The sequence below is a fragment of the Heptranchias perlo genome, chromosome 14, assembly GCF_035084215.1.
Source record: "Heptranchias perlo isolate sHepPer1 chromosome 14, sHepPer1.hap1, whole genome shotgun sequence".
NCBI classification, from domain to species: domain Eukaryota; kingdom Metazoa; phylum Chordata; class Chondrichthyes; order Hexanchiformes; family Hexanchidae; genus Heptranchias; species Heptranchias perlo.
The window spans coordinates 30296943-30316156 of NC_090338.1; the positions used below are offsets into that span (position 1 = coordinate 30296943).

The following is a 19214-nucleotide window of genomic DNA, read 5'->3' on the forward strand; positions in this document are numbered from 1 at the left end:
GGGGGTTTTTGATTGAAGACTCTGGTTGATGTTGCTGAGCAGCTGTTACAGATACTGGAACAAAGTCTTATGATACTGCAAGCGTGCAGAATGAATGTGGGCTGTAACAAGTGAGTGCACAATAATATTGTACAGAGAATCGGTTAAATAAAAGGCAATAGATTGTAGACAACAAACACTTTTAGTAGCCTACATGACATCACAAACCAGAAGACAAGAAACTCAAGTGATTTTTGAGCATCAGCAAATGTCCGAGATTGAAATACAGCCTTAAACTCTTTGCCAAGTAACATTATTTTGCATAATACATCACCTACTTTCAGTATAATGACATTAGGTTTTAAACTTTTCTAACTGTGCATGGGGTGCCGAGCACTGTGGTGCTGCTATTACATACGTGAAAGGGTAGCACAGTGAATTGTGCAGGTGGGGCTAGGTTTAATGTAGCATTACTGGATCCGGTGCTGTAATAGTATGACTTTTTTCTGAAAGCACATTATCAGGCAATTGAAGGTGCACAGGGCTGTGCTTCCCCAGTAACAGGCTGCTGGTTTCTCAGATTTCACAAGAGGTCTTTGTAAGACCAGTGAATGACCAGCCACTGTCTTCAAAGTTGTCTTATGCTACAGGCCTGAGCAAAGTTATTGACGTGATAAAGTGATTTATAGTTTAAAAAAAGTATGCTAATAAATCTATAATTAGTATGCCAAGAAATATCATTATTGTACTTGAATTGGGTCCTTCCAAATGGGAATGAATGGAAATTGATTTGGTCCATTAAACTCTACATGATAGGAGTGCAAAGGTAAGTTCCCCAAAGCCTCTTTACCAGTGCCACTGCTGAGCTGGTGCTAGTTTGAGTATAGGGCGATTCGACTGCTTGACTCTCTTGTTCTTCTCTCACTCCCTGTTTGTAGCTTTTCTTTTAATCATTCATGGGATGTGGGCGTCGCTGGCAAGGCCAGCATTTATTGCCCATCCCTAATTGCCCTTGAGAAGGTGTTGGTGAGCTGCCTTCTTGAACCGCTGCAGTCCGTGTGGTGAAGGTTCTCCCACAGTGCTGTTAGGTAGGGAGCTCCAGGATTTTGACCCAGCGACGATGAAGAAACAGCGATATATTTCCAAGTCAGGATGGTGTGTGACTTGGTGGGGAACGTGCAGGTGATGGTGTTCCCATGCACCTGCTGCCCTGTCCTAGGTGGCAGAGGTCGCGGGTTTGGGAGGTGCTGTCGAAGAAGCCTTGGCGAGTTGCTGCAGTGCATCCTGTGGATGGTACACACTGCAGCCACAGTGCGCCGGTGGTGAAAGGAGTAGATGTTTAAGGTAGTGAATGGGGTGCCAATCAAGCGGGCTGCTTTGTCCTGGATGGTGTCGAGCTTCTTGAGTGTTGTTGGAGCTGCACCCATCCAGGCAAGTGGAGAGTATTCCATCACACTCCTGTCTTGTACCTTGTAGATGGTGGAAAGGCTTTGGGGAATCAGGAGGTGAGTCACTCGCTGCAGAATACCCAGCCTCTGACCTGCTCTTGTCGCCACAATATTTATATGGCTGGTCCAGTTAAGTTTCTGGTCAATGGTGACCACCAGGATGTTGATGGTGGGGGATTCGGCAATGGTAATGCCGTTGAATGTCATGGGGAGGTGGTTAGACTCTCTCTTGTTGGAGATGGTCATTGCTTGGCACTTGTGTGGCGTGAATGTTACTTGCCACTTATCAGCCCAAGCCTGGATGTTGTCCAGGTCTTGTTGCATGTGGGCACGGACTGCTTCATTATCTAAGAGGTGCTTTGCCTCATCAGTTTCCAATGGTGACTCACCAGGGATTGGGAACTCGTTCTTGTGGGAATCACATGGTTGAATACCGCACCATAGCATTATCTGATAGATTTTGCTGGGGCCATCCACATTTATCTCACCATTTTCTCTCCCTACAGGTTTCTTCCTCTGAAAAATGTTACTTAATAAAATGTTGTGAGTGAAGGATTTACAAACCATTCATTTGTTCAATCCAGTATGAAGTTATGGGAAAATCATTTTATCACTCCAAGAATCTGTGCATATTTTGACTGATATGAAGGATGATCAGTAATGAAAGGACTAATACCTTGTGTTTGACTCACCTGCTGTAGGGTGCTCATGAGTCAGATAAGGAAATATTTGATCTCCTATAGCAATGAGGAAGGATGTTGGCATATGGCCCAGTCCACTACTTACTGCTTTCAATGGAGTCAGGGGCCTAGCTAAGCAAAGATATGTAATATATTTCCAGGCCCATCCTTAGAAACCATGCATAGATGGTATCTTCAAATAGGGTGTTAACCATTTCATGATAATATTTACAGCAAAAAATGTCAGCATAATTTTTTTAATTAGATTGAGTATTTTCCTCAAAGAAAAACAAATGGGAATTGCTTTAGAGCAACTGGAACGTAGCACTGTGCCAAGAGCTTCTAATTTGCCAAGAGGTTCTGCATCATCATATCTGTGGAAAGGGTTCATAATCCAGCAGTAGCTCATTTGTGTGGGATTCTGGTCAGTTAACACATCAATAATCACATCATTATATTCTTGACTTCCATGGTCGTATTCATGCGACAGATAAGAAGAGCTGATATTAAAGCATAAGAAAATAGGAACAAGAAAAGCATTCAGCCCACCCAGCTTCAAGTCTGTTCTCGACTCTCTCAGACTGATGTATTCACACTACAAGTTTAGCATTGGTGCTAAACGAATGAAGTGTAAAACAAATATCAAGGCCTAAACTAACTCCGAAGTAAAGTGGAGCAGGATACCACCTCTAGGACATCTCAATCCTCTTTGCCCTGGTGACAGGTTGGGCCCTGACTGCAGAATCAGGCTACATTTACACTGCAAATACAGCATTGGTGCAACAATAACCTTCTTTGCAGCGACACTGCAGATGTAGTGCAAGTGACATCTTATAGTCCTCCTGCATTGACACAAAGCCCATACATAGCCTTTCCCTCCCTGTTGAAGCAGGAATGTGCCCATTTGATTTTTTGCCAACTGCACCCGAGTTCATGCTCACCATGCAAAGAGGCATTCTATTCCTTAATTGACTTCAAAGGTGAAGCAATTACTACGTAAGTCATACTTATCAAAATTTTCCCATACCGTATAATCCTGGCCTCTCTTTCTTCTGGTTCAATACAAAGAATCTCTCTGTAATCACCTCACTGATTGCTCTTGTGATTTTAAAACTTGGATCATGTCCCTCCTGCATCTTTTAGTTAAAGAAAACAGATTAATCTTTCTCAGCACCTCACCATTCATTGATTTAAGAGTTGCTGCCATTCTTGTTGTCCTTCTTTGAATCTATTCCAATTTCTCAATGTATTTATTCAACAGCAACCGTCATAGGCTTTCCAGTTCTTTTTGGACCTTTAATCCCCACATGCTGTTTTCAATATAAAATCCATAACTTCTGACTAATTACAGGTTTAAAGATACTGACAAGAAAATTATGTAATAATACTGTAGTGGAATAACTTATTTATCTTCATATAGATAAACATTCAATTTTTTTCCCCTTCCAAACTCTAAACATTGTTGTCATTATTATATTGAGTATTTTTTGTGACAAGCAGTTTCTATGGCATTAATTGATGAGGAGACCGTTTGGGTTTCATCATAATGAGAAGTAATCAATGTTGCTAAGAAACAACACTGCAAACAACAACAGTTAGCCTATCTACAACAGCACAGGATCAGTCAGCTGCATCAGGGCTAATGCAGGGTTGTATGTCACTTTCATGTAGAAATTTTGTTTTCCATCCCATATAAAGATGCTTGTCCACTGTTGTTATTTGTAGGCTACAGAATTGCATTACAGAGTAGGCATGTTGCATCCTAAAAGCTGTTGTGGATTTAAAAAAAGATACAAATGCTGGGAACCTGAAATCAAAAAAGAAACTGCTGGAAATACACACAAAGTCCATCAGCATCTTAAAAAAAATGGAAAAGAAAGGTAAACGGTTCTAACGAAGGGGAAACATTAACCTGACTCTTCTCCTTTTTGGTTGCTGATGGATATGCTGTGTACTGCCAGCAGTTTCTGTTCTTATAAAAGCCAAAGTATTGGTCAAACTGCTGTAGAAATTGCACTCGTGTTTGGAGCAGCAGTAATCACACCAGTGCACCCTTTGATTCATTTTGTAAATTCATTCTGGGGATGTGGCCGCCACTGGCAAGGCCAGCATTTATTGCCCATCCTTAGTTGCTCTTGAGAAGGTGGTGGTGAGCCTTTTTCTTGAACCGCTGTAGTCCATGTGGTGAAACTATTCTCACAGTGCTGTTGTGGAAGGTGTTCCAGGATTTTAGACCCAGCGACGATGGAAGAACGCCGATATATGTCCAAGTCAGGATGGTGTGTGACTTGGAGGGGAATTTAAAGATAATGCTGTTCCCATGCACCTGCTGCCCTTGTCCTTCTAGGTGTTGGAGGTTGCGGGTTTGGGAGGTTCTGCCGAAGAAGCCTTGGGGAGTTGCTACAGTGCAACCTGTAGATAGTACACACTGCAGCCGTGGTACGCAGGTGGTGGAGTTATGTCATGGGTCGCAACAAGTTCTGTTAAGGTGCAACTTGTGTGCTGGATCTTATGGGCTATAGAGCATAGACAGATTGCACCTCAACATTGAATCTGGCCAGAAAAAGTTAATTGACTGGATCAGCAGGCCTTCATTTATCAAATATTAGGCTAACCTAGTTCGTTTCAGCTGTGTGCCCATGCTGACTGAGGGCGAGAGTGGCTTCATCTTGTGCCATGCACTGCATATGGGTCGGCACTTCTACTACAAGGAGATTGCTCCAGAAATCATTAGAAATCTATTTCCCTGTTGTGGAAACACTTAATGACAGTGTGCAGAGCAAAGTGAAAATGCTACATTCCTAGGATTGACAGTTATGTGAAGTACAGGGAGAAAGGAGAACCAAAACAGAAATCAGAGAAGAGCCAGGGAGAGCCAAGTTACTGTGTGCTGCCCTCATATGCTGTTCTGGAATAGCATGAAAGAAAAAGAAAGCCTTGCATTTATATAGTGCCTTTCACGACCTCCGGACATCCCAAAGCACTTTACAGGCAGTGAAGTACTTTCTGAAGTGTAGTCACTGTTTTAATGTAGGAAACGTGGCAGCCAACTTGCACACAGCAAGGTTTCACAAACAACAATGTGATAATGACCAGATAATCTGTTTTAAGTTGGTTGAGGGATAAATATGGGCGAAGATGCCGGGGCGACGTCCCCTCTCTTCGAAATGGGATCTTTTACATCCATCGGTTTTGTCTATCATCAACAACAACAGCAACTTGCATTTATATAGCACCTTTAATGTAGTAAAAAGTCCCAAGGCGCTTCACAGGATTGTTATCATACAAAATTTGACACCGAGCCACAAAAGGAGATATTAGGGCAGGTGACCAAAACCTTGGTTAAAGAGGTAGGTTTTAAGGAGGGCCTTCAAAGAGGAGAGAGAGGTGGAGAGGCGTAGGGAGGGAATTCCAGAGCTTAGGGCCTAGGCAGCTGAAGACACGGTTGCCAATGGTGGAGCGATGAAGAGATGGTGTATAATGCAGGGAAACCGGAAAGGGGGAAATATCCTAAAAAAATGTCTCTCCTCTTCAAAATAAAGAAAGTAAAAAATAAATAAGATCTTATTTTACTAGACTCACAACTTGTGAAGAATTAAGTAGAACTGGGCCAATACCAATAGGGAATGATTCATCAGTTCAGACTGCATAGTCTTGGCTTTCAGTCGAGTTACCAGGCAAAGGATATTTTCTTACATGAGTCAATTAAATACGAATTACAAACTCCATGTCTCTCGGGTGAGTCAGATGATTTGTAGAGGTAGGGGGTGGGTTCCTGAACTTCACAATTGTGGCTTGTGGGTTGAGCTGTCAAAAAAGATATTAGCCCACCGCAAATTAGTTTTAGCCACCAGGTCTTGGCAAAGTAATTTCGGCATTGTAACAGTTTCTTTCACCCGGTATGCAGAATGTAGAATTTACACAACACTGGACGTGACTTGGCTGTAGTGAATTACTGTGGGTTGACTCAACAAGTCCATTTGTTTTCTTCTTTCCCTTGATTCACAGCCCTGTACTTCCTTTTCCTCTGTCCTTAGAGATCTAACATTTCAAGTTGGGTATCAGATTGACACCCACTTAAGTGGATGTGAGCTACTTCCTCAGTCAGCGGGCACCTGAGTTAGCAAGTGGCATTTGTCAACCATTTTGTTTCTGGATTCTAATTCACAGTAGATTAGCATCCAGAAACAAAATCAGATGGTGAAAAAAAATCCAGAAGTGGAGGATGGCACAGAAATACTTAGTTTAAGAATGCCTTTGTTATTCACTCATAATTTAGTAATTCTTGTGTTTTTAGGTTGTCCATGGAATAAACTTGTATTCTACTGTCTCCCACTCTGTATCTTCTACATCAGCAATGCACAGCTCATCTAACCTTGAGGTTGAAATGCATCCACCACAGGGATACCAAGGCTCACTGATACATGAGGGGTAATTTTAACCCCCAAGGACGGGTGGGCAGTAAAAATAGTGGATTTTTGGAGCAGGACCGCATCCCAGCTCCAACTCGCCCACTTCCGGATTTGACCCAGGTGCGTTTCGATGCACACACACAACTGACACCTGGAAGTCCCACTCCCACTTAAAACCGGCGGGCCAATACTTAAAAGGGTAACGTACCTCATTGCAGTAGTTGAGGTACTTAATTTTTTGTGTATTACAAAAGTAAAACAACTTCAACCTTACTTGTTAGGGTTTCCCATCGCTTCCAATTCACGTCAGGTGAAAGAAGGAGGGAAGGGCCAGATCCATGGGTGAGTGCCTTTATTGCACTGCTTGTGGGCTCGGAAGAGTAGCAGTGCTTCATCTAGGCCCAACAAGCTCACCTGGCACAACATGGCCCTGCAATCTGCCGATCCCTCCCTTCCCCCCACCGATGCTGGACCCAACCCCCCGACCCCGATGGTGGCCCACCCGACTTCCGATCTCTTCAACACCTTCGAGCGACCTCCGATCTCGTCTTCCAATCTCCAACCTCTTTGTGCAAAAGACAAGGCTGAAGCGTTTGCAACCATCTTCACCCAGAAGTGCCGAATAGATGATCCATCTCGGCCTCCTCCCGATATCCCCACCATCACAGAAGCCAGTCTTCAGCCAATTCGATTCACTCCACATGATATCAAGAAACAGCTGAATGCACTGGATACAGCAAAGGCTATGGGCCCCGACAGCGTCCCGGCTGTAGTGCTGAAGATTTCTGCTCCAGAACTAGCCGCGCCTCTAGCCAAACTGTTGCAGTACAGCTACAACACTGGCATTTATCTGACAATGGGGAAAATTGCCCAGGTATGTCCTGTCCACAAAAAGCAGGACAAATCCAATCTGGCCAATTACCGCCCCATCAGCCTACTCTCAATCATCAGCAAAGTGATGTGGAGATGCCGGTGATGGACTGGGGTTAACAATTGTAAACAATTTTACAACACCAAGTTATAGTCCAATGATTTTATTTTTAATTGGGAAAGCCCCCGAAAGCTTGTGGGATTAAAAATAAAATCGTTGGACTATAACTTGGTGTTGTAAAATTGTTTACAATCAGCAAAGTGATGGAAGGTGTCGTCGACAGTGCTATCAAGCGGCACTTACTCACCAATAACCTGCTCACCGATGTTCAGTTTGGGTTCCGCTAGGACCACTCGGCTCCAGACCTCATTACAGCCTTGGTCCAAACATGGACAAAAGAGCTGAATTCCAGAGGTGAGGTGAGAGTGACTGCCCTTGACATCAAGGCAGCATTTGACCGAGTGTGGCACCAAGGAACCCTAGTAAAATTGAAGTCAATGGGAATCGGGGAAAACTCTCCAGTGGCTGGAGTCATACCTAGCACAAAGGTCAAAATCCTCGAACTCCCTATCTAACAGCACTGTGGGAGAACCTTCATCACACGGACTGCAGCGGTTCAAGAAGGCGGCTCACCACCACCTTCTCAAGGGCAATTCGGGATGGGCAATAAATGCCAGCGCCGCTCACATCCCATGAACGAATTTTTAAAAAAATTGTCTTTGCAGGTTACACATCTTGCTGTACTTCTAAGGTACTTTACACTTCCTTATGTTTACAGAGAACTTTAGGTTTTTTATTACTGACTGTATATTGGTGGGGAGAAGCCATCAGACAACACATACCAATATTAAACAAGGAAAGACCTGCAGCCAATGTACTGAAGTTGAGCAGGGAGTCACTGGGAGCCATCAGCATCTCGCACCCACTGCAGTACCCACTGCATAGAGACTGCACGGGGAGGAGGGCATGTTGTTTCAGGCCAGGAATAAGGAACATTATTCCAGGGTGAGCAGCAGAGAAATGCTTTGATGCTCAGTGAATATAAGTAACATTCATATTTTCAAATTCCTAACAGAACCAGCACTAGCATTAAAAGATGAAAAGCATAACGGATGTCCCTGGCAGTTATTTTCTGTTGCTTATGGGAAATATGGTGGATTCAATCAAAGGGTCTGTCAACTGCTGCTGAGGGAAGATTCAGCTGAGGAAAAAGAAGGAACTCTGGTGTGGAAAGCAGATTTATTAGAGCAGATATGACAGAAAAGGAGAAAATTAGAGAAAGGGATTAAGTATTTACTGGAAGTGGGGAGTGAGGAAACACAATCCAGATAGTTGTGGGAGTCCGAGCTTGTAATAAAAATCTATGGAAAGCCTAATAAGTGGGGGGAGCGTTGAGGTAAGGGTAAGTTTATAAGTCTAAAGAGAAAAGTCAAGACTGTAGAGGAGAGTAACGATTTGGGTAAAAATAAGCAGTGTCTGTCAGGAAGGGACAGAGAGTTTAACAAAGGTAATATGGCATTAGTGACTAAGGTCACATGAGGAAAAAATAGTAAAAAGTTAAAATTAAAGGCGCTATACATGAATGCAGGAAGCATTCGTAACAAGATAGATGAATTAATGGCACAAATAGAGATAAATGGGTTTGATCTAGTAGCCATTACTGAGACGTTGTTGCAGGGTGACCAAGTTTGGGAACTAAATATTCCAGGGTACTTGACTTTTAGAAAAGATAGGCAAAATGGAAAAGGAGGGGGAGAGGGGGGCCATTGCCCTGATAATAAAGGATGAGTTAAAGGCAGTAGTAAGAAAGGATCTTAGCTCAGAAAATCAGAATTTAGAGTCAATATAGGTGGAGCTAAGAAATCACATGGGGCAGAAAACACTGGTGGGAGGTGTTTATAGGCCCCTTAACAGAAGTTATAGTGTTGGACAGAATATAAATCAGGAAATTAGAGGAGCATGTAACAAGGGTAATGCAATAATCATGGGGAGCTTTAATCTTATAGACTGGGCAAACCAAATTGGCAAAAGTAGTTTGGAGGACGAGTTCATGGAATGCATTCGAAACAGTTTTCTAGAACAATATGTTGAGGAACCAACTAGGGAACAGGCTCATTTAGATCTATTATTGTGTATTGAGACAGAGTTAATTAGTAATCTTATAGTCAAGGATCCTCTGGGGAGGAGTGATCATAATATGATAGAATTTCATATTGAGTTTGTGAGTGATGTAGTTAAGTCTGAAACTAGGGTCTTAAATTTACACAATGCCAATTACATAGGTATGAGGGGCGACTTGGCTAAGGTCGATTAGGAAATTAGATTAGAAAATATGACGGCAGATAAGCAATGGCGAACATTTAAAGAAATAATTCATAATTATTAGGAATAAAAACTCCATGGGAAAAGTGATCCGACCGTGGCTAACTAGAGAAGTTAAGGATAGCATTAGATTAAAAGAAGAGGCTTACAATGTTGCCAAAAAGAGTAGTAAGCCTGAGGATTGGGAGGGCTTTAGAAATCAGCAAAGGATGACCAAGAAATTGTTAAATTGGGAGAAAATTGAATATGAGAGTAAACTGGCAAGAAATATAAAAACAGATTGTAAGAGTTTCTACAATTATGTAAAAAGGAATAGATTAGAGAAAGTAAACGTGGGCAGAGATAGGAGAAATTATAATGGGGAATAAGGAAATGGCAGAGAGGTTAAACAAATATTTTGTATCTGTCTTCACAGTAGAAGACACAAAAAAATACCGGAAATAGTGGGGAACCAAAGGTCTAATGAGAGTGAGGAACTCAAAGTAATTAATATTAGTAAAGAAAAAGTACTGGAGAAATTAATGGGACTAAAAACTGACAAATTCCCTGGACCTGATGGTCTACATTCTAGGGCTTTAAAAGAGGTGGCTGCAGAGATAGTGGATGCATTGGTTTTGCTCTTCCAAAATTCCCTAGATTCTAGAACAGTCCCCATGGATTGGAACCCCACTATTCAAGAAAGGAGGGAGAGAGAAAACAGAGAACTATAGGCCAGTTAGCCTGACGTCAGTAGTAGAGAAAATGCTAGAATCTATTGTTAAGGACGTAGTAACAGGGTATTTAGAAAATCATTATATGACTAGGCAGAGTCAACACTGTTTTATGAAAGGGAGATCGTGTTTGACAAATCTATTAGAGTTTTTTTGAGCGTGTAACTAGCAGGGTAGATAAGGGGGAATCCAGTGAATGTAGCATATTTGGATTTTCAAAAGGTATTCGATGACGTGCCTAACAAGAGGTTGTTACTCAAGATTAGGGCTCATGTGATTGGGGGTAATATATTAGCATGGATTGACAATTGGTCGATGGACAGAAAACAGAATAAGAATAAACGGGTCATTTTCGGATTGGCAGGTTGTAACTAATGGGGTGCTGCAAGGATTGATGCTTGGGCCTCAGCTGTTTAAAATATAGTTCAATGACTTAGATGAAGGGACCGAGTGTAATTGCAAGTTTGCTGACGATACAAAGCTAGGTAGGAAAGTAAGCTGTGAGGAGGACATAAAGAGGCTGCAAAGGGATATAGACAGGTTGAGTGAGTGGGCGAGAAGGTGGCAGATGGAGTATAATGTGGGGAAATGTGAATTTATCCAATTTGGTAGGAAGAATAGAAAAGCAGAATATTTTTTAAAAGGTGAGAAACTAAGAAATGTTAGTAGTCTGAGGGATTTGGGTGTCCTTGTACACGAACCACAGAAAGTTAACATGCAGGTACAACAATTAGGAAGGCAAAAGGTAGGTTAGCCTTTATTGCAAGGGGGGCTGGAGTATAAGAGCAAGGAGGTCTTGCTGCAATTATATAGGACTCTGGTGAGATCACACCTGGAGTACTGTGTACAGTTTTGGTCTCCTTACCTAAGGAAGGATGTACTTGCCTTAGAGGGGATGCAACGAAGGTTCACTAGATTGACTCCTTGGATGAGAGGGTTGTCCTTTGAGGAGAGATTGAGTCAAATAGGCCAATATTCTCTGGAGTTTAGAAGAATTCTTAGAGGACTTGGTAGGGTAGATGCTGAGGGGCTGCTTCCCCTGCTGGACAGTCTAGAATTAGGGGTCATAGTCTCAAGATAAGGGGTCGGCCATTTAGGCCCGAGATGAGGAAAAATTTCTTCACTCAGAGGGTTGTGAATCTTTGGAATTCTCTACCCCAGAGCGCTGTGGATGCTCAGTCGTTGATTATATTCAAGACTGATAGCGATAGATTTTTGGACACTATGGGAATCAAGGGATATGGGGACAGGGTGGGAAAGTGGAGTTGAGGTAGAAGATCATCCATGATCTTATTGAATGGCAGAGCAGGCTTGAGGGGCCATATGGCCTACTCCTGCTCCTGCTCCTATTATGTTCTTATTGTCAAAGATGGAGAGAGAGAAAGACAGAAAAAGAAGGGATGAGATGGACCACACAAGGATAAAGAATGGATGAGAATTGGAAAAATATTTGGATTGCAGGAATTTCTATTACCAAAGTAGCTAAGTTCTGATTCTTTCAACTTCACTGCAGAATATTCCAATATTTCCAATCTTGTCGTCGTTCTTGAAAATAGAAACTTGTGCACATACTCAAGATTGATTCCGGATGTTAACAATTGATTATTTTCTGAATCTTTATTCACTCTTCCAGCCATCACTCAATTAGAGACCCAACACAAAGAACTCTCAGCCAAACATTTGCTTGAGAGAAATGAGAGACCTGATGCAATACCTGAGCTGTTATTTAGATGTGTCAATCACAAATTTATAGGGCCAATCTTTGGCTGCATCTCGCCTCCATTTCAATGGCGAGATTCAGAAGCCGTGGGAAACCTGTGCAGGTGAAGTAAAATTCGTTTCAGACTTGGAATCAACAAAAATTTAAGTGCCACAACTATTTCAATGAGGTAAATTGGCCCTTTAACAATCCCATGTTAAACCCGGAAGTGAGCTCATTAGAACCGGGTTGCGGTCGTGCTTCAAAAAGCTGTTACTTAAATTTGCCCCCAACCCACCTGTTCTTTGGGATTAAAATCCCCTCCCTACTTCTCTGAAACTGGCCAGTACGAGAATGTGGAAGGGGACCACCCTCCCTTTGATTTCCTTTTCCCTCTGTGGAAATTCCTGATCGCTGCTTAGCTCGTCTTACAGCGGTACCACTGAGGTAAGGATTGCAAGTGTTTTACCATTCAATGGTGGACAGCATTTGGGTTTCATGCTGTGCCACATTTTAGTTCCATTTTTAATTTACTCTCCCTCTTTTTAGTCTCCCTCTCCAACAGTCACCTGACAGTTTTCTCTCCCTCCTTTGTGGAAAAATGGATGAATTCCAGCAAATTAGCAGCAAAAACACGACCAAAGATTGAGAAACTTAGTGGTGGGAACTGCAGCATGGCAATCACATGGAGGTTTTTTGAAAAATGTTAATATTTCAGACATTGGTAAAAATTTGTTCTCGCCCTCTCACTCACACAGACACTGTTATTGTGTCAAGGTCTTTCTGCAATTCAAAGCTTTTGGAAAAAAGGCTGCAGATAAAGATGTACACGTAAGGTTAGCATGATAGCGCAATGTTTTGGATCTCCCAACATGCTGTGCCATGGAATAATAGAACAACTCTTTGTGACTGTCAACTCTCAGATATCAGCCATACTCCATTGTGTGATGTCAAATGAAAACTAGGGGAGAGGGGAAACCAGAGGTTGAGCCATCTGGAGTGTCACGTCTGTGCTTCTCCACGCATATAGGCCTGGGAACAGATTGTCTGGCCGCCGTTTTGATCAGGAAATGCCATATGGTACAGGGAACGAAGAAGCTGGACCAATAAAAGGGAGAAAAGTTACAAAAAAACCTAGCTTACTGTGTGAAATAATTGGGCTCTACAGTATCTGATGGAGTTACCAGTGACTTATTAATATTTCCAGCTTTTGTGTTTTTTTCCCCAGCTTAGCTGAATAATGATGTCTTACCTGTGTTACTGTATTTCTTATAGTAAGTTCCTGGTTAAATCCAGGATTCAGTTCTACCTTGTGATCTATGGTGAATAAGAAGATTTAGTAAAGCTTGTAAAGTTGCTGCAAAGATAGCTTTTTGAACAACTCAGCATTCAATAATCTACATATCTTTAAATAATTGACATCCCCCTCTCTGTTATTGGGCAGGGCTTATAGTGACATTACTCCTGTTGACAGAACAGGCTTTACTCTAATACTTCATTGTATTTGATAAACAGAAGTAATATTATACTACTGTACTTAAGCAATAACTTTGTAAATAAACTAACAACCCCTTGGTATAATGTAGTGATATATCAGTTGTATTGCATTTGTATCCAGCCCTATTGAAATGTAATTCAAAGCAGCGTATGCAGCCTTGCTTTAAGAGATGCATTCCTGCTTTAAATAGGCCTCCAGAGGCCTGCCGGAAATTGCGCACATCCGGTGGGGCGGCTGTCCGATTCCCGAGGTGATTGGGTGGGCAGCCTGTCAATCATGTTGAAATGAGGCCTGAGAGTTAAAATTGCTGTGGCCTCATGCTGGTGACATCATGGGGACTTCCTGCTTGCCCTGCCACCTGCTTGCCCGCCTGATTCACGCAACAAGTTAAAATTGGGACCAAAATGTGTAGAGCTTCCATTGACAAACAGACGTTCTCTCTTCCCACTCCCCCCCCCCCACCCAAAATAATGATCAGACAGTGGTTTTCTGTGTAGGTTTTGAAAATATTAGGGATTTTAAAAGTTAAAATTTAAAAGTTAAGTCTGACTAGACTTCTAACTGGGTTTTTTTTAGGTATTGTAGTCTTGGAAAAAGTGAGTTGCTTCAGACTTGATGTTGTGAAGTGAAGAAAAGCAATCTTTATGCAACGTGCCTGTGTAATAAGGCTGTTCTGTCCCAGCTCGTAGGCATTAATTAGGTTTGGTTCAGTGGCATAATCACATTGCAGTGAAATTCATCATTTAGAAAAGCATTGCTGCAAGTCTCTGGTAAAGTAATGAAGGTGTGATGGATATTTGACATTTGCTCAGCATATTCCAAGTAGATTTAGTTTTTTTACTTTTTCTTTTCTCCTCTCATTTTTTTTCCCCCTTCTCAAAGGCAGTGACTAATGCCTTTGAGGTTTGGATCCATGGGCACCAGCGGCTCTCCAGTACTCAACCCAAGTTACTATTCTTCATGTGTAGCCTTGATAGTAAGAGTTAGCAAGATATTCAACTGTAAGGGACATCACAGTGGAACCTGACCCAATATTGTCCTAGATGAGATCGGATAACTCAGCACAGAGTAGAGATGGAACCTGAGGCCTTTTTGCTCTTCATAACTCAAGAACACACCACACAGTGTCTTTGCCTACTGAGCCATTGGGATAGCTGAGATTTTTCTATTGCTGCATAATGTTGTAATGTGCATGTGCATGGTGCAAAGATATTGAACGGAGAAGAGAAGATAGCTAACAAATAAAGGGAATAAAACTGAGATGTTGATAGATGTTGTTGAGCAGTGCTTCTCTGAAAATAAACCTCTGAGGAATGCTAACCACATAACTAAAGAGTAAATGAGTTATGATGGCTATGACATGAGCGATTTAATCTTCATAAATCACAAGCCCCTGGTGCTTATTTTGTTTATAAAATCCATACGGCACATGTGTTTTTAAATGGAGGACTTGTATGTAATATTGTAAAAATATTTTTATTTAGTTATTTTCATATTCAGGTTGCTTACCTTTCTGGCTGTGGAATGACGTACACCTTCCGACCGGTTTTGTGATGTAGTTGGGGGGTTGTTGAATGTGTGATATCCGACTTACTCTGACTGTTGTAATTGCATTTAGCACCATGTAAATGAGGTGACCCTTGCCTGCTTTATTGTTTCTGTTCTGAGAAAGAAAAACTGCGCTGAGTATAACATGCCACTATACATGATGGACATGTTGCACAGCCAGAAAAAATAAATTTGTACTCTTGTCGGGGTGGGGGTGGGGGGTGGTGAGCTGTATTTATATTTACTTTGGCATATTGGCCAAGAGCTGCCAGCTTTTTTTAGGTTGGCAAACATGAGAATTTCAGGAGGTGGGCAAGTCCAACTAAGTGGGGATTTGCTTATACAAAATAAGCGGATACAAAACACTGCTATTTAGATATCAACATCAAATCAAATATTTACATTTAGGAATAATGAGACCTTGTATTATATCTGTGGCTAGATTTTCCACTATGGCGAAATCTCAAATGGAAATATGGCACAGTGGGAATCCACCCACCTGACCAGAAGTGGCCCGACCCTGTCACAGTTTCCAGCGGCAGCCTAAATTTAAATATTGTTAGTGAGCTCCCAGCATTATGGACGGCAGTCATTGGGAGCTCACGATTAGTGGGGGAGTGGGGGGGGGGTGGGAGGTGGAAACTAATGTGTTTTTGCAGCAACTTAAAAAAGCAACACCAACAAAAATGGTTTTGGAAGCAAAACTAAAATTTACACTCCTCAGGAATGTATGTGAGGTCTGTAGGAGGGCACAGAGTCGCCAGGTTCAGTGCTGAAGGTCTAGAAATTATTTTACATAAAGCCAGGTGGAGGAAGGAGGTACCATGTGACATGGAGCCACACAGGTAGGCAAGAAGAACAGCACAGCAGCAGTGGCAGGAGGTAGCAAAGGCAGTCGGTGCCAATTCCCAATGCCCCATGCACAGCAACTGAGTGCTGGAAAAAGTTTAATGACCTTATCAGGGCAGGTAAGGTAAAGTGAGCCAGCCATACCCTCCAAGAATACACTGTACTAAGCACGTCTGCCACTGGCAATGATCTCCCCCTCACAAAGTAGTGAAATGCTTAAATTGCTTACCAGAAATGTATAGGAGACATCGCCAGCCTTCAACTGGAAGTGTTTGTTCACTCTCAGCCTTAAATGCATTCACCCCATTATAAGCCGTACACGGTTTTTAATTGCATGCTGCTTTCACCTGTCCTGACCTCCATTATGGCCTGCATGCTGACACCTGAGTTTTACTAAATCTCATTGGTACCGTTAGACCTGTTTTCCCACAGATCAGTGGCCACATGGATTCAGTGCTCGGTACAAGTGGCATGGTAAGAATAGGTGTGCATGATGCTGCTCATTCTCAGGATGGCAACGAGGTGTCCTTCCATCAGCTCTCTGCATTGCCTGCACTTGTGGCCAAAATGGCACAAGGCCAAGCTACCGATGTAACAATAGGTGCTGCCTGTAGCGGGTTCATCTCGGGATCCAGCTGCCCTGAGATAAAGTCCCCCTTGTCCCAAGAGGCATCTGCACCAGCACAACAGCCTGCCACCTTGTAGAAGCATTAGATTTGGTTTATACAGCACACTCTATCATGAAGGGGAAGCATGGTGGTAAGAAGAATTAGGCATGCACACATGCAATGTGGCTGTCAATAAAATGATGATGGCACTAAAGTTGTGCATACAGATATTGTTCTTGGCAATGTTTGGAAGCAGCTTTGATGAGGTGAAATGAATGGTAGCTGTGAAAATTGATGTGCACAGAGAAGGGTCTGTAGATGATGGCATATTTGTGGTGGGAAGGGGGATGTAGACAGGACTGTTAATGCAGCTGCCAGATGTGTTAGTCATTACTGGCTAATTTAAATGTGGGCATTTCACCACCTGCTGAAAATGACAGTGCAAAGTTAGAGGGGCGTTAACATGATCAGGGATCAGGCGTGATGGATCCCTGTCTATTTCCTGTCCCTGCCTACCTGATTACTGCCCCAAGTTGTGCAGAATGTGGCATGAAATCTAGGCTCTGTATTCCTCTTACTGGCAATGTTAGGAGAGCTGACTCTCAGACCCAATAATCTTCCATAAAATTCAGATTTCCTAAAGCTGATCCCTTATGACAATTTATTAAGAAAAAAATTATATTTAATTTTCAGTTAAACTTCAAACTAAATACAACATCTGTTAATTCTCAAAATGATTCAAATGTTAGGTGGGTGTTCAGAAAATATTGAACTGAATCTTACGTTCCAGAGGTTGTGGTAATACAGGGTTTGAAGTTTTGACATTATGTCACTAATTTATCCTGAGTATTAGTTTAAGATCTACGTTAAATCGCCGCCTCTTCTTGTCTCCAGGGGTGATAATTCACTGCTCTTCTGGCACACTCCCATCGTAATTTCGACAGGAGTGTGGTGGAAGGGCTGGCAATTAGGCTGGGATCCTGAAGCAATGGAGTGCAATTTTAAAAAAGTATTTAAATGCAGTCCCTTTACAAAAGACCAAGTAAAATGCTATCCAAGAAGGGGACTCGGCACTCCCCTCCCCAGGAACTGGCAATCTTTCCGCTGTGGGATGAGGCAGGCAGGCAGGCTAGATGTGCCTCTAGTTGAACAGGCACCTGCCAGTGGTGCTACATTAGGGAACTTCCCCATACCTCGTAAACTTTGTGCAAGTCAAGGGTGGAACACCTGGGTGGGCACATCCTGGCACTTAAACTGGGATGTCCTCCCTCCCCACCCCCATGGATTTTCAGCTCAGGTTTCTTTATGTAATTTATATAATGGTGATACCAGTAGTTAGTATGAGGTGGACGGTTGACATTAGTAACTTCGCTGTGAGATCGTATGCCATGCAACAGTTTGAGTGGAGAGCCAGATCCTCTTCTTCCTCCGCCCCCATCCTTTCCATAAAGGAAGGGAAAAATCAAAGGAAGCCACCTCCTGGGCTTGTAACTGGTGTCAGAATGGTGTGGCAGCAGGCATAGCAGCAGATTGCAATGCCTCGCCCTTTCATACAGAGATAGCTGTATGCTATAAAGAGACCATAAGGGGAAACAATAAAAACTTAACACTTTGCCTCTTGCTTTTTTCCAAAAGGTTTTTCGAACGGACCTGATCACTGCCATGAAGCTCCCCGAGTCATATCAACTAAATGTGGATGAGTACTACATACTAGCTGACTCATGGCGACAGGAATGGGAAAAGGGCGTTCAGGTTCCAGCTAATACTGAGTCTATCCCTGAACCAGTGGTGAGGTAGGTCACAGTCGGCTTTGTTTACTCCCTGGAACTCCTGAGTGATCAGTACCGATGAGGTTTGGGCAAACAGATAAAACAATGCACAGAACTTGTCGCGTGGTTTAATTAGATAATCTGTTAGAGTACATTGTTTTGGTATTAGGATGTAAAGGTAGCAACAACAACAACTTGCATTTATATATTGCCTTTAATGTGGGAAGAGAAGCCATTGCTGGAGATGCTCTGGCTATGGTTGGATAGGTAAGAGTGGAACAAAGCGAGGGCAGTCCCACTGAACTGGACAGTTGAGAAGAGGCATTGGAGGAGGATGGTGTGGACGAGTCAAAGGCTACAGAGAGGTTGAGGAGGGATAGGACACCATGGTCACAGTCACAGAGGATGTCTTTGGGACTTTAATTAGGACCATTTCAATGCTGTGGGAGCAGGGACGGAAACATGATTGAGGAAATTCAAACATGGGGATGTGGGAAAGATGGGTACGGATTTGGGAGGCATGCCTCTTGGATATTGAGTAGGGTGATGATGGTGGCCATATCAGGGGAAACAACCAGGATAGGAGAGGGCATCAGAGGTGGAGGAGAGGGAGTGGTTGAGGAGATTGACAGCTGCAGTAGTATCATGGTGAATGGAGGGCCAAAGGCTAGGCAGTAGGCAGGTTGAAAGTGCAATTATAAATGACCTGGGGGAGAGTTTTTTCCAGGAGTGGATGCGGAAGGGTTGGAAGGGGATAGGTAGATGTGGATGGTGAGGGATACAAGGAAGTGGTCAGAGATGGCTTTGTCTGTGATCGAAAT

At 42.7% G+C, this 19214-nt stretch overlaps 1 protein-coding gene across 8 annotated transcripts in view; it reads left to right on the forward strand.

Moving 5' to 3' along the window:
* jade2 (jade family PHD finger 2) overlaps positions 1–19214 on the forward strand; it is a 167347-nt gene that overhangs the window by 31981 nt on the left and 116152 nt on the right. For all 8 annotated transcript variants that reach the window (XM_067996197.1, XM_067996201.1, XM_067996196.1 and 5 more), the window contains one exon: positions 18260–18417. In XM_067996197.1, the coding sequence (XP_067852298.1) occupies positions 18260–18417 (158 nt within the window). The remainder of the gene's footprint in view (positions 1–18259; positions 18418–19214) is intronic.